The following is a 14,958-nucleotide window of genomic DNA, read 5'->3' on the forward strand; positions in this document are numbered from 1 at the left end:
AGCAGCTTGTAGAGGGGGTGATTCTGGCCTGCAGATTCTGTGTGTTTATAGGAATGCGATCCTTTGTACAGTAAAATGGGGGGGAAAATGTTATTTGATAATGGCGGATGTCTTACCAATATAGAAATGATTGATTTTTGATTTAAAAGATGAGATGTACACACAGTACAGCCCAGAGGATATCATGTTGGTGCTAATGTCTCCATGTCATTATGATGGCATTCATCAAAAACATTTCCTCAGCACATGTACTCCAGTTAGCAGAACCAAAATAGAAACTCAAATGCTTGAGATACTTGTCACAACCAGTAATTCACAACTTCTGTAATCATAAAATGCCATGGTATCACAGCCCACCTGTGGTGGATCTTTGATGTTACAGGGCTGATCTGTTAGTTCATGTTGTCTCCTGCCATTTAAAAAATAAAGTAAATGGTACAAAAAAAATGAATAGAAAAGACCGCTGAATTGCCTGTACCAGCAGTGCTCTTCAATTACATTTTTAAATTGTGTCTTTTTGAAGTTTTCTTTACACCTCTCCAAAGCTGATTAAAAGCTTAGAGTGGATTGGTCAGAAAGTTGTTCTAGGCAGATTTGAAATTTAGACATGTAGCAGTTATGTGGAAGGTGTGGGGTTGGTTAGGTACTTGCATGGGATGCCACCTGGGAACTCAAAGTTTCTGCTGAAAGTGATGTTCTTGGGTCACCAGGGGGCGATCTTCCCTCTGGTCAAATAAACCCCAGTGCCCCAGTGCAGTGACGGGGACACTGTGCCGTAGGAGATGACGTCTTTCGGATAAGATGTTAAACTGAGGTCCTGACTCACTGTGGTCATTAAAGACCCCATGACTCATCACAAAGAGCAGGGGGTTCCCTGTGTTCTGGCTAAATTCCCAACCTGGCTCTCTCGACCTCTCACCTAATCACCCCCTGATTTAACTGGGCAAAATAAAAAATTATCTCCCTCTCCACCTTAGCTAACGTGTGGTGAGTGTTCTCACGTGTGTGCAGTGTAATGCAGTGAGAAATAAATAGGTCAAAACCTGTATGCCCAGAAATTTTGTATGTTTCTACGTTTATGACTCACGATAAATGCTAACAGTGGGACAAAAACTGTCATTAAGTGTACTGTGATTGAAAATTAATGTTTCCAATATAACTGGACTGATTGCAAACAGGAAAGTACCGCAGATTCGCCAATAATATGCGTTGGCGAATTGCCAAGGGAACTGCAACAAACCTTAAATGAGCAACGCGCCCATTCCCTCGGTATATCAGGAGAGTTTTATCCTGTGTATCGATAGTTCAGTGACATTACTTATGAGACATTACACCGCTGCTTTAAACCAGAGGTGGGTAACCCGGCTTCAAAGAGTAAAAAGACTGACCATGTGTTTGCTCCATCACCATGCACTAAACCAGCTGACTCTAATTAGCATAACTCTTCAGCACGATAGGAAAACTAATTATTGTAATCAGCTGGTTTAGTGCATGTTGGTGGAGCAAATACATGGTCAGTCTTTTTACTCTTTGAAGTCGGGTTACCCACCTCTGCTTTAAACCCTATGTCCCATGTACACCGAAGCCCTAGTGACAACGTTATGACTAGGAACCATTTGTTAGATGTAGTTGTTTCCGCGGGCCGAGCTTCGTACTGCACCTGCGACCAGTTTAGGTTTCTATAAGTATTTCTAGTCTATAAAGTGTATACCAGCTGGTAAATAATGACATTAGTGTTTAAAAGGAAATAAGTTGTTCCATGCGCTTTTGAATCGCGCTGTGATGATAACCACTCCGTTTTCTATGAAATCTCACAGTTTTAAATGGTAAGATGCGGTGGGTTTGACGTTGTATCAAAGTTCGGTGTCGATTTGTTACCGAACAGCTATTTAACTCACGATAGCAGTTATTCAACTGCGAAATTACCCAAAACGAACTTTCTAGAAAGCTAACTACTAACAAAACAACGCGTTTTTCATACACTTAAAACGAGCCTTGGCAGCAATATTTTTCGTGGTTCATGTCACCCAACTTGCTGTTGTAGATACTGACGGGCTTGTAGCAGGTTACCCGCTGTTTATTGGTACCTCGCGGCTGAACATAGCCATTGTAGAGCCACTGTTGTATTTTGGCGAAATTGCACTCTGTAACTGTAGCCTGTGCATGGCGGCGATAACAATTGAATAGCAATGTCAGTGGTTTTGAGGAGAAAAAATGTTTTCAAATTACGAACAGAAACCTTCATCCGTTAACGTTTAACATTGAAGTTGGCCTTGCGTACTGTCGTTGGCCTGTGTTGGGTTTTCAGGTTGTCTGTCGTTCTGTTGCAGCTTCACACCCGAGGCCTAGCTGGGTATACAAGACTGCGGTACAGGAGGCCATGAGTGACAGGAGACAGCGGGCCAGGGTGCAGGGCTCTTGGGCACCATCGCGCCCCAAACCGGCACCTCGACCAGCGGGTAATTTATCACAACTGAATGGAGCAAGAGAGGAAACGGTTTTACTGAACGTGGAACTCGAAGTTCATATGATCCAAGTACACGGTTACATACGAGAGTGAATTGCTTAAAGGAGTACCATGGTGATTTTCACACTTTCTCTGTTTTATGTGCTATTTGCACAAGAAGCATTGAAGAAACACAATGAGCAAAGTATTAAATATGTCCGTTCTGTATTTTTGGAGAAATATGCGTTTTAAATTCATCGTCCCATTTTCAACCGGTTGAGAAAGTTGTCATTTTTCTACGTCACGAATACAGTAACCACTCCTATTTCCACGCCCCGTAAAGAAATCTGACAGGACACACCGTCCTGCTGTTCAGACAATGCAAATATTTGACTAACGTTAGGTTCACTTAAATTAGAGTTCCTTTAGATTATTTCTGGTTATATTCATTTAGCTAGCTAGCTAACGTTAGCTAGCTAGGAGGTTTGCTTTCATAAGGCAATGTTATCGATAACGTTAGCTTGCTAGTTCGCTTTTATGAGGATGTTATAGTTGTGCTTTTATCTTAACTTGGCTAGCTAGATAGCAAAAATTGTAACTGGATACAAGTCAACGTCCTTACCTTAGCTATCTATCGATACTTGATATACTACTAAGCTAGCTAGCTTGTGAAAATTCAGTCTCCCAAAGAGAGCGCGTATCATGGGGGTAGCTATGGTAACGGGGAACGGTCTGTCAATCATAGCTAACTGACAGTTCTCATTACCACGCCCAGACGGTTCGGGTGAATTTTTATAGTGGGAAATTTAGGCTTAGAAAAATACGTTTTAAAGTACATTGAAATGACTGAAGAATAAAAAAATTATGCACATTTGTTTTGTTGTTGCCTGAAGACAACTGGGAAGTGTCACGTTCAACCACCATGGTACTCCTTTAAGTTACCGTTAAAATATAGAACGGTATGTAGCGCACGTGTGTAACTCATTCCTAAATATTAGGACTTGATCCGGATACGATGCACACTCACCAGGGAGCAGTATTCCTATATTAAAATTAAATCAAAATGTATTTATATAGCGCGTTTCACAAACATTTGTCACAATACACTTCACAGACAACCCTGGCCTAAACCCTCACAGGAGCAAGCCTAAAGAAATAGTAGCAAGGAAAGACTCCCTGTAACATATAGGAAGAAACCTCGGAAGGATCAAACCCATCCTCCTCTGGTCAGCTCAGAGTGTAGATTTAAATGACCAACACAGTCAGTCAGTCGGTAAGTACTCACTTGAGCAGTTCCACGTTTGTACATTAGGTGGCGCAGAAGGCTTTGTGAGAAGTGCTGCAGCACCATCGGCCCACTCCAGTTCGTGGGGAGATGGAGGTCAGGCGTTTGAGTTTCATCAGCCAGCCAAGGTACGATCTGGGCTCTGTTTGGGGGGGGGGCGCGGGGGGCGGCCGGCCGTGCGTGTGTGCTGTGGTGCTGTGGTGCTGTGATGCTGTGAGAGAAAGTCCTTCAGTTAGGCACTGCGTGTCTTCCTCTGCTCATTCATTCTGGTGTGTTTCCACTTCACCTGCCGCCACTCTCTCTTTCTCTCCACCTGCCGTCACTCTCACTTCTCCTGCAGTCACTCTCTCACTCTCCACCTGCAGTCACTCTCTCTTCTCCTGCAGTCACTCTCTCTCTCCCCCTGCAGTCACTCGTTCACTTCTCCCTGTTTCTCTCATGCACAGCCGCTGCGGGACGTCCCTGCTGAGAAGGTTATCGAGTGAGTATGGTCCTCACACCTTCCTCTTCTCCTGACGCTTATGAGCCTGTGTAAACCTGCTCTGTCTCTCTCCCCCTCTGTCTCTCTTTCCCTCCCGTTCTCCCCCCTCCCTCTCTCTGTCTCTCTCTCTCTCTCACCCCATTCCCCCCCTCCCTCTTCCCCTGTCTCTTCCTCGCCCCCCTCCCCTCTCTCCTTCTCTCTCCTCCCTTCCCCCCCGCTCCCTCTCTCTCTCTCCCTCTAGAAAGGCAGGTGAATATGAGATTAGCCACGGCCCCTCGGGTGTCTCCAGGTGAGTGTGTGGATTGTGACTGTACCTGAACACTTATTTATTTATTCTTACCAGATGCCTTAATGTTGGGCAGAGTACTTTACCCTGCTTACGTCTGACATGTGATCCGTGCGCTGGTGGGTTGTGGCTGGATTCATTCAGCCCAAAGGCTGGGGGGAGTTGTGTGGGTTGTGGCTGGATTCATTCAGCCCAAAGGCTGGGGGGAGTTGTGTGGGTTGTGGCTGGATTCCTTCAGCCCAAAGGCTGGGGGGAGTTGTGTGGGTTGTGGCTGGATTCCTTCAGCCCAAAGGCTGGGGGGAGTTGTGTGGGTTGTGGCTGGATTCATTCAGCCCAAAGGCTGGGGGGAGTTGTGTGGGTTGTGGCTGGATTCATTCAGCCCAAAGGCTGGGGGGAGTTGTGTGGGTTGTGGCTGGATTCATTCAGCCCAAAGGCTGGGGAGAGTTGTGTGGGTTGTGGCTGGATTCATTCAGCCCAAAGGCTGGGGAGAGTTGTGTGGGTTGTGGCTGGATTCATTCAGCCCAAAGGCTGGGGGGAGTTGTGTGGGTTGTGGCTGGATTCATTCAGCCCAAAGGCTGGGGGGAGTTGTGTACAGTTTCACGCTCTGGCTGACCTTTGACCCGTCTGGGTGCTGCAGCAGCGCTCCACGCCCTGCGATCCCGAGACCACGCACTCAGTCAGAGGAACGGGCCAATCCGTGTGTCACGGGTTCCTGCGTATGCTTCTGTTTGTGTTTTCTGTGTATTTCTGTGTGTGGGTGTGTTTCCTTGTGTGTTTGTGCATGTGTATATTTGGATATATATATATATATATATATATGTGTGTGTGTGAATGTACAGTATGTATGTGTGAGGTGTGTGTGTGTGTGTTTGTATGTATAGTGTGTGTCTGTGCCTTTGTGTGTGTGTGTGTGTGTGTGTGTGTGTGTGTGTGTGTGTGTGTGTGTGTGTGTATAGTGTGTGTGTGTATGTATATGTACTGTGTGTGTGTGTCTATGTATGTATAGTGTGTGTCTGTGCCTGTGTGTGTGTGTGTGTGTGTGTGTATATGTACTGTGTGTGTGTGTATGTATGTGTGTGTATGTGTATAGTGTGTATGTATAGTGTGTGTGTGTGTATGTATATGTACTGTGTGTGTGTGTGCGTGTGCGTGTGTGTATATGTATAGTGTGTGTATCCCTCACACACGCGTGTGTGTTTGTAGGCTGCGGCTGCTCCCTGGGTTTCTGGCTCAGACAGAGGCAGACTGGCTGTTCAGTAGACTCCTGGCTGAGCTGCCGTGGGCTCAGAAGACCAACTTCAAACACGGTGGGTATCGGTGGAGTTTCCTCCCTGTCGTCCTGCTTCTGTCTCTCTCTCTCTCTCTCTCTCTCTCTCTCAATTCAACTCAAAAGGCTTTATTGGCATGACATACTTCAGTGTACGTGCTGCCAAAGCTTTCCAAAAAACACAGTACGAAGTACGTAATGTACACTGATGTCATCAAGTACAATAAATAAAATAAAACAAACACCTAACAAGTTCATGCCGCAAATACATGAACTTAAGAACAACATTAATAAAATAACAAATGACATCATAATATTTTATTAACATTAAGGGTCACAACTGTCCCTCAGGCTGTGGCAAGTACCGTAGATATTGTGCAGCCAAGTCTCTCTCTCTCTCTCACTCTTGCTCTCTCTCTCTCTCATCTCCTCTCTACTCTCTTTCTGTCTTATGCTCATTTTCTCACCCTTTCCTTTTTCATTCCTTGTGACTACAAGCTATTAAAAGCTCACCGAATTGCGGTAAGTCTGTGAATGCTGTCAGAGTGCAGGTAAAGTTGGTGAATGCTCGTTCAGGAGTGCAGGTAACGTTGGTGAATGCTCGTTCAGGAGTGCAGGTAGAGTTGGTGAATGCTCGTTCAGGAGTGCAGGTAAAGTTGGTGACTGCTCGTTCAGGAGCGCAGGTAAAGTTGGTGACTGGTCGTTCAGGAGCGCAGGTAAAGTTGGCGAATGCTTGTTCAGGAGTGCGGGTAAAGTTGGCGAATGCTCGTTCAGGAGTGCGGGTAAAGTTGGCGAATGCTCGTTCAGGAGTGCGGGTAAAGTTGGCGAATGCTCGTTCAGGAGTGCAGGTAAAGTTGGTGAATGCTCGTTCAGGAGTGCAGGTAAAGTTGGTGAATGCTCGTTCAGGAGTGCGGGTAAAGTTGGTGAATGCTCGTTCAGGAGTGCAGGTAAAGTTGGTGAATGCTCGTTCAGGAGTGCAGGTAAAGTTGGTGAATGCTCGTTCAGGAGTGCGGGTAAAGTTGGTGAATGCTCGTTCAGGAGTGCAGGTAAAGTTGGCGAATGCTCGTTCAGGAGTGCGGGTAAAGTTGGCGAATGCTCGTTCAGGAGTGTAGCACATGACGCGGGCGGAGGAAAGGAACCTCTTGCTTGCGTTTAGTGGGTGTAGCTCGGCTAGCTCGTTAGTGAAGCTCGGGAAAGGTGCGGTAAATCGACGGGCTCGTAGCAGGTTGCCGTGACGGCACTCTCTTGCGACACAATCCTCAAATAGAAAAATAACGACGTCGCCCTTGACTTGGGGCGATTTCGCCTTTGGTTGACCGGTAAGACGTTCGCCTATGAAGTGCGTGGACGAGTGAGAGGCGCGGGTTCAAATCCCACCTCGGACTCAGGCTAATCTCTCACTCGGTCGTTACACACACAGGCTGCTCTGTCTGCCATTGGCTGTGTCAGTCCTGCTGGCCAATCAGTGTTTAGCTTTAGTGTTCTGGCCACAGGGTGCTCTGTCTGCCATTGGCTGTGGCAGTCCTGCTGGCCAATCAGTGTTGAGCTTTAGTGTTCTGGCCCCCTCGTGCTCAGTGATGGATGGTTGGGGGCCGTGGGGAAAGAGGAAGAGACGGAGGGCTGTTTCCATGGCTGGCTCTGCTGGCTGAGTCAGTGTTTCCTGCTCTCGTCTGGCTCCGGACTTGGCAGACGCTCCCTAGAATAGTGGCAGTTTTGTTTATTGTTCCTAATGTTATGATTTTTTAAATGTATTTTTAGTTGAGGAAAAATAAAGTGTTTGTTTTTGGCATGGAGATTGAAAGCCTGAGCCCTGCCAGGCTCTGAAGTGTTCCTCTCAGGACTTCTTCCTGTCGTTTTCTGGAAGGTCCCTGTCAAGCCGTCAGCCTTCCCAGGGCTTCTAAATCTGTAGGAGACGAGGGTTTGGGGAGGGTGTCCCGACTCCATGGGCTCTGAGTTTGGGCTCTGTGGAGTCTGCAGCCAGTCAGGCAGTCGGTGACTCGCCCTGGTTCTGCTCTAAAGGGCGAGGGGGAGGGGGTCGGGGCACCCTAAAGGGATTCTTGGCCTCGTCTCTGCGGGATAGTGGGGGGTGGGGGGTATTCGCTCATACGTTCACCACAAAGTCAGCTTTTAACATGTGCCTCCTTCAGCACCCAATGTGTGGAAAAGGTTCTTGAAGCAAACAGCCAAGGAAAGTGCTTGGTTTGGCACACCAAGCGTCGAGTGTTCCTGTCAGAAGTTCCTTATCAGATTTAGAGCTGTTTCTATTTCCATGTATCATTTTTACAAAAATGCTTCGCCCCTGTCCCAGTTTGGAGCGGGGTGGGGGGGGGGGGGGGCTCGTACTCGGCAGTGCCGAAGCTCCCGTCCTCGCAGACGATGGGGGAGGGGGGGGCGGTGTAGATGGGCACACGCTTTTTCCCCGAAATACCTGGATCAGGACCGAGTTTTATGGACATTGCTGGGGTGATCTATTCTGTGGCAGCTGGCTGGTTTGTGGTCATGGGTCATGTTGGTGCTGAGCGGCTGGGCTGACGCAGGCACTACGCGTCCATGCCTTGGGTGTTTTGGGCGGGAAGGCAGTTTGTGCTGCTCCCAGCACCACTTCCTGTAAATGTCTCGCTCTCAGCTGATTGGCTGTTAGGGCGAAGCCTTCCAAAAAAAGCACTGAAACGATGGCCAGGCCAGCAGGGCTCTTCTGATTGGATATGGGGATTGATTGAAGCAGCTGATTGGTGGTGCTCTAATAGAATTTGGGGATTGACGAAAGCAGCTGATTGGTAGTGCTGTCATTGGTTGTGGTAGCTAATGGAAACTGCTGATTGGTGGTGCTCTGATTGGATGTGGTACATAATGGAACCAGTTGATTGGTGTCTCTGATTGGTTGTGGGTATTGAAGAAAGCAGCTGATTGGTGGTGCTCCTGGTTTCAGGTCAGGCCTATGAGGAACCCAGACTCACCTGCTGGTATGGAGAGCTGCCCTACACCTACTCTAACTCTACACTGCAACCAAACTCACAGGTAAATCCACACTGCAGCCCAACTCACAGGTAAATCCACCCTGTAGCCCAACACACAGGTAAATCCACCCTGTAGCCCAACACACAGGTAAATCCACCCTGTAGCCCAACACACAGGTAAATCCACCCTCACACTGCCATGCGTAGCCAAACTCTCCCCCCCACCCTGCTCTAACCCTGTGTGTCTGTGCCCCCCCCCCTCGCTCTAACCCTGTGTGTCTGTGCCCTCCCCCTGCTCTAACCCTGTGTGTCTGTGCCCCCCCCCCCCCTCGCTCTAACCCTGTGTGTCTCTACCCCCCTCGCTCTAACCCTGTGTGTCTGTGCCCCCCCCCCCCCCGCTCTAACCCTGTGCCCTCAGTGGCCTGCGGTTTTGGCCGATCTGAAGGCCATGGTGGAGCAGGTGAGCGGGAGCTGCTTTAACTCGCTCCTGTGCAACCTGTACCGCGACGGGAAGGACAGCATCGCCTGGCACAGCGACAGCGAGCTCTCCCTGGGGCCCCACCCCGCCATCGCCTCCCTCAGCCTGGGGGACACCCGCTGCTTCAGCATGCGCAAGCAGCCCCGCCCGGTGAGTTACACAGTCACTACACGCTCACTACACGCACACTACACGCTCACTACACGCACACTACACACTCACTACTTACAACTACACACTCACTACTCACAAACTACACACTCACTACACTCACTACTCACAAACTTCATACTCACTACACTCACTAACAAACTACACACTCACTACACGCACACACACTGCACACACACTGCACACACACTGCACACACACTGCACACACACTGCACACACACTGCACACACACTGCACTCACTACACACACTACACACTCACTACGCACACTACGCACTCACTACACTCACTACACACTCCCTACATGCTCACTACACACACTCGCACAAACACTACTACACACACACACATTCTGTGTTTGTAAACACATACAAACACAGAAATAGATTTTGCATACACGGATCTCTGTAACCCTCTACATGTGCCTGTCAAGCTTTAAACACACAATTAGCCCTGTCACATGTTGAAGTGCATTTCTCTCCTGTCAGACTGTAGAAGACAGATTGGTCTGCAGAAATGTGTGGAATGGAACCTCCCCATGTGGTCCTCTGCATGTCGAATTTTGAAACACTTTGACTGTCTTGTGAACGGTCTGGAGAAATCGCTGTGCCACAACACTGGTTACCGTGCTGATAGTCTCCCTGTGCTGCTGGGGACGGTTAGGCTTAGGGGTTAGGGTTAGGGTTAGGCTTAGGCTTTGGGTTAAGGTTAGGGTTAGGGTTAGGGTTAAGCAGTGCAGGTTTACTGTGGGAGTGACAGAGCTCCACCCCCTCCTCTTCCCCTCACTGTCTCTGAATGGTGATTGCGTGTGACATGCACACCTGACTCTGTGCGTGCGTGTGTGTGTGTATGTGTGCGTGTGCGTGTGTACTGTGTGTGTGTGTGTGTGTGTGTGTGTGTGTGTGTGTGTACTGTGTGTGTGTACTGTATGTGTGTGTACGCGTGTGTGTATGTGTGTATGTGTATGTGTGCGTGTGTGTGTGTACGCGTGTGTGTGTGTGTGTGTGTACTGTATGTGTGTATGTGTGTGTACGCGTGTGTGTATGTGTGTGTGTGCGTGTGCACGCGTGTGCGGGACAGGAGGAGAGCGGGGATTACACGCATGTGGAGAAGCTGAAGATTCCGCTGAGTCACGGGACTCTGCTGCTGATGGAGGGAGCGACACAGGAAGACTGGCAGGTAGCCCCGCCTCTTTACCTGCTGCACACACACCTGACCTTAACACCTGCTCCTCACACACACCTGCTCCTCACACACACCTGACCTTAACACCTGCTCCTCACACACACCTGACCTTTACACCTGCTCCTCACACACACCTGACCTTTACACCTGTTCCGCACACACACCTGACCTTTACACCTGCTCCTCACACACACCTGACCTTTACACCTGTTCCGCACACACACCTGACCTTTACACCTGCTCCACACACACACCTGACCTTTACACCTGCTTCTCACACACACCTGACCTTAACACCTGTTCCGCACACACACCTGACCTTTACACCTGTTCCGCACACACACCTGACCTTAACACCTGTTCCGCACACACACCTGACCTTAACACCTGCTTCTCACACACACCTGACCTTTACACCTGTTCCGCACACACACCTGACCTTTACACCTGTTCCGCACACACACCTGACCTTTACACCTGCTCCTCACACACACCTGACCTTTACACCTGTTCCGCACACACACCTGACCTTTACACCTGTTCCGCACACACACCTGACCTTTACACCTGCTCCTCACACACACCTGACCTTTACACCTGTTCTGCACACACACCTGACCTTTACACCTGTTCCGCACACACACCTGACCTTTACACCTGCTCCTCACACACACCTGACCTTTACACCTGCTCCTCACACACACCTGACCTTTACACCTGTTCCTCACACACACCTGGACGCGCCCGTAGTCCTGTATGACATAGAACAGACGTGACTGCATTCATCTGTGGCTGAAGTTACAGCAAACCACATGATTTCATTTTCCACAGTCAGAGTCCCATTGGTTATGAAGGAGAAAGTTATAATGGGGAACCAAGCGAATAAATTCCATCATGTTTTTGTCCCAGTTATGTTCAGAATAAATGTAAGAATGCGAAACATGATGAGATCTGTTTGGACTGTCACACACACGCAGCCCTGACCATACACAGGGGAGAGAACACACACACACACACACACACGCAGACATGCACATGCGTCCACACACACACGCACGCACATGCATACACATGCACATACACACACACGCAGACATGCACACGCGTACACACACGCACATGCACACATGCAGACACGCAGACATGCACATACATACACACACGCACTCACATACACGCACGCATGCACGCATATACACGCACACGCACACGCACTCTTTCAGCATTCAGCACACTTATCCAGAGCTTCTTGCACGACTTCCAGTCTTTTCCCATGCAGTCCCTTCGTGCTGCTGGATACTTGCTGAAGCCCTTCAGTTAAGACCTTCACTCGGTGGCTGTGCCCCACCTGGGAATCGAACCTGCAACCTTGCTGGTGCTGCGAGTCCGGTTTTCTCAAACCCGTTTCCGTTACCCTGTCCCGCCGTCTCGTCTATGGAGAGGCACGGGTGTGGGCTGGTGTGGATGTAAAAGGGCGTGGTCGTGCCCGTGAGCGGGACCTCTCACCGAATTCTGTACCGGAGCCCGGGGCCTTCAGCAGGCCAGCCCGAGCGGTTCATCTCTCACCGCGAGGTTCCGCCTCAAGATCTCTTCCTCCCCTTCTCTGCACCTCCCCCCCTCCCCTGCCCCTGTGTTTTCTTATGCATCTCCTCTTATCCCTTTTCTCGCTCTTTCTTTTCTCGCTCTTTTCTTTCTCGTGGGACGGCATCTAATTTGAGCTGAGTAAAAACAGCTTGCAGGGCTGCAGGAACACGCTCTTTTTTCGCTGCTGTTGACGTTGGCCGGGACCTCTGCTCTTGCTGGGACACCAAATTAGGAGTGAGCAGAGGGAACGAGGAGAGCCGCCCTGCTTGTGTCGCCCTGCGGGACGCGGTGCGGGGCGTGGGGGTGGGGGGGGGGGGCTTGTACGGCGCGTTCCTCCCCACCCCCGCCCGCCCCCTCAGTCGCTCCGGTTGTCTGGCTTCAGGGGCCAAAGCGTCGGGTTTGTGAACACAAAGGGACGGAAAGGTCAGGAATGCTTGGTGGTGATATCCCAGAATCCTCGGGGTGTCTGGTCTCTAGCGCGTACTCGGGAACACGGCGCTAAGCAGGATCAGCGGGACTGTAAATCTCCCTGATAAACGCTGACCTTTATCCGCACAGACAGGGGGCGCTCCTGAGGACACTAACTCTCACACTGACCATGATGATGATGGTGATGATAATTAATTTTTCACTCCAGCACAGCTAGTGTCAGTACTGTTACTGTGAGTAACCCGTTAATCTAAAATGATCTGCGTTTGAAACGCAGTAGAATGCGGGCGGTATTTACAGCATGCCTTGTAAACCCCCAAACGGATGGGGTGGAGAGAGAAGATAAATTCTTGAAAGGCAAGTTTACGTGTTTCCGATCATCAGTTTGAAAGCTCGACGGATTCCTGTCGAGTTCATTTGGTAGTTGAGGTGTCCCGGGGCGAGGTGCAGCTCTGGGCTGTTGTGCGTGTGATTGGCTGTGGTCTGAGTGGTAGAATGCTGGAGGCGTTTGAGAGAGCAGCCGGGGAGTCCTGAAGTGGGTCTGAAGCTCTGGGGGCCTCAGCCTTCGCCCAGCGCTCCTGCGTGCCTGCCATCGCAGAATGGCCACCCTTGATCCGGTTTCTTCACTCAAGTTGTTGACATGTCTTTGAGCCAAGTTGATGTTGAAATATCAGCACTGTGTCAGAGCATTTGTGCGTGCGTGTGTGTGTGTATGTACATTTTGCACATTTGTGCAAAACTTATTAAAAACTTGAACTTGTTTAAACTGACAAGTTTTTCAGGCTGATTAATCCCTGTTGGCAGTGAGGTATTTTAATTAGAATTTTTCTCGTTGCTGTTCTCTGGCATGTTTGTGTGCTAAATAACAATTCAGTATTTCGTATTTCGTGCTGCATTGCTTTCATGGGTGTACCTGTGTCCTGATGGAGAGATGTTCCTTTAAAAGCACCTTATTCTGTTGTCACGGTTACACCTCAAACAGCACCAGGTGGCGAAGGAGTATCACGACCGTGGGCCACGCGTCAACCTGACGTTCCGCACCGTCTACCCAGAACCAGAACCAGAACCAGAACCGGGCCGGAACCTGGCCCGCGGGCCCCGCAGCTAGGAGGGAGGAGGAAGAGGAGGAAGAGGAACGCCGTAGCATGATTTACACATTTTCTACACGAGGGACTGTTAAAAAACAGATATCTCAGTGGAGGAAGCGGAACAGGAAAGATGGAGGAGGAAACTGCAGTGCCCTCTGCTGGGGCGGAGGGCGCCAGTGACATTTAAGCACAGAAATGTAGGAATGGATCCAGAACCACGGAAGATCCTGTCAGGTGTAGAACACTGGGGAGGTATGAAGGTTCTGTAACCCTGGCGAGACAATACGCACAATGTCCTCCGTACTGGCGCCCCCCCCCCCCGTCGTCTTTGCCCTGGAGAGGCTGTTGTGTTCGGGGAGTCTCATGCCTGGAAGAGCGGACTCTGACGCCTGAATTGCGTGCATTCCTGAGCTTTTCTGTTCCTTTCCCGTTTGGAGACTGACGTGGGGCTTTGCACGACGTCTTTGTTTATGTGATGCTGTCTACACCCCCCCCGCCCCCCCCCGCCCCCAGCTGAGGAGGAGGCAGACTGGCGAGCAGACTGCCGTCACTTGTGTGCGTCTGTTTTTAACGTCAGGAGGGAAAGCGCCTGAGTGTGCGTTTGTCAGAAATACGTTTTTCACAGACACACAAGTTTATCTCTAATTAAATAAATAAAAATGTTCTCACTTTATCAGTAAAGTTCTGTTTGCTCGTTATGTAAATATTAGTGCTGTTCCTAAAATGTCTTGTCATCTGTCACAGATGTTTTTGCAATGTTGGGTGACAGATTAGTGAAAATAAAGTGAACCCCAAATGGGATGCTTGTCCTGGGCTCATTTGATTGAGATTTTTGGAAGCAGATGTTGCTGTGTAAATAAGTCAGTCTGGAAGAGGGAGTTTAACAGGTTGTCCAGATTGTGCCAGTTTGAAGCATTACTTCACTGTGACAAAGGCAAATTATTCTTCTCTTTTTTTGTTCTCTCCTGTTTGTCCTCTTGGTTGCTGCCAGAGAGACAGATATGTGGCAAGGGCAATCAGGATGCCAATTAACTCTTCACCTTATTCTGTCAATAAAACCTGTTTGTAAAATGGATATTGTTTGGTTGTTGTGTGTTCTTGTATCTCAGTATCATAGGCTATACTCCTCCTTTGGGATCAAATTTAACTTTGGTACGTATAACTCAAAAGCTATAAGGGGAATTCTCAGAACAAAAATAACCCAGGGAAGAGGATTGTTTGGCCAAACCCAGAATTTAAAAAAACGAGCAGGTCAAAACCTAGTATATGGCTGGACCGGCCGACCAATGGTGTACCATC

At 49.2% G+C, this 14,958-nt stretch overlaps 1 protein-coding gene across 2 annotated transcripts; it reads left to right on the plus strand.

Moving 5' to 3' along the window:
• The first annotated feature begins 1,531 nt into the window (after window positions 1–1,531).
• alkbh3 (alkB homolog 3, alpha-ketoglutarate dependent dioxygenase) lies at window positions 1,532–14,734 on the plus strand. 2 transcript variants are annotated; one of them, XM_064313879.1, is made up of 10 exons: window positions 1,532–1,826; window positions 2,331–2,459; window positions 3,759–3,859; window positions 4,178–4,212; window positions 4,454–4,501; window positions 5,702–5,805; window positions 8,695–8,783; window positions 9,141–9,350; window positions 10,454–10,552; window positions 13,554–14,734. In XM_064313879.1, exons 2-10 carry the CDS (start codon window positions 2,381–2,383, stop codon window positions 13,677–13,679), a joined length of 891 nt encoding a protein of 296 aa, XP_064169949.1. In that variant the 5' UTR covers window positions 1,532–1,826; window positions 2,331–2,380; the 3' UTR covers window positions 13,680–14,734. The 2 variants fall into 2 exon arrangements, with proteins under 2 accessions (XP_064169949.1, XP_064169948.1); XM_064313878.1 differs by lacking the exons at window positions 1,532–1,826; window positions 4,178–4,212 and having other exon boundaries at window positions 4,458–4,501.
• Window positions 14,735–14,958: the final 224 nt, after the last annotated feature.

This window comes from Anguilla rostrata, chromosome 16, assembly GCF_018555375.3.
Source record: "Anguilla rostrata isolate EN2019 chromosome 16, ASM1855537v3, whole genome shotgun sequence".
NCBI lineage: Eukaryota > Metazoa > Chordata > Actinopteri > Anguilliformes > Anguillidae > Anguilla > Anguilla rostrata.

What these genes read in the sequence shown, in the direction of transcription:
- alkbh3 (XM_064313879.1), top strand. Translation starts at nt 2,381, where the DNA reads ATGAGTGACAGGAGACAGCGGGCCAGGGTGCAGGGCTCTTGGGCACCA. An exon ending in GGCCCCTCGGGTGTCTCCAG is followed by an intron (nt 4,502 to 5,701) that starts GTGAGTGTGTGG and finishes GTGTGTTTGTAG; the next exon opens with GCTGCGGCTGCTCCCTGGGT. An exon ending in CACTGCAACCAAACTCACAG is followed by an intron (nt 8,784 to 9,140) that starts GTAAATCCACAC and finishes CTGTGCCCTCAG; the next exon opens with TGGCCTGCGGTTTTGGCCGA.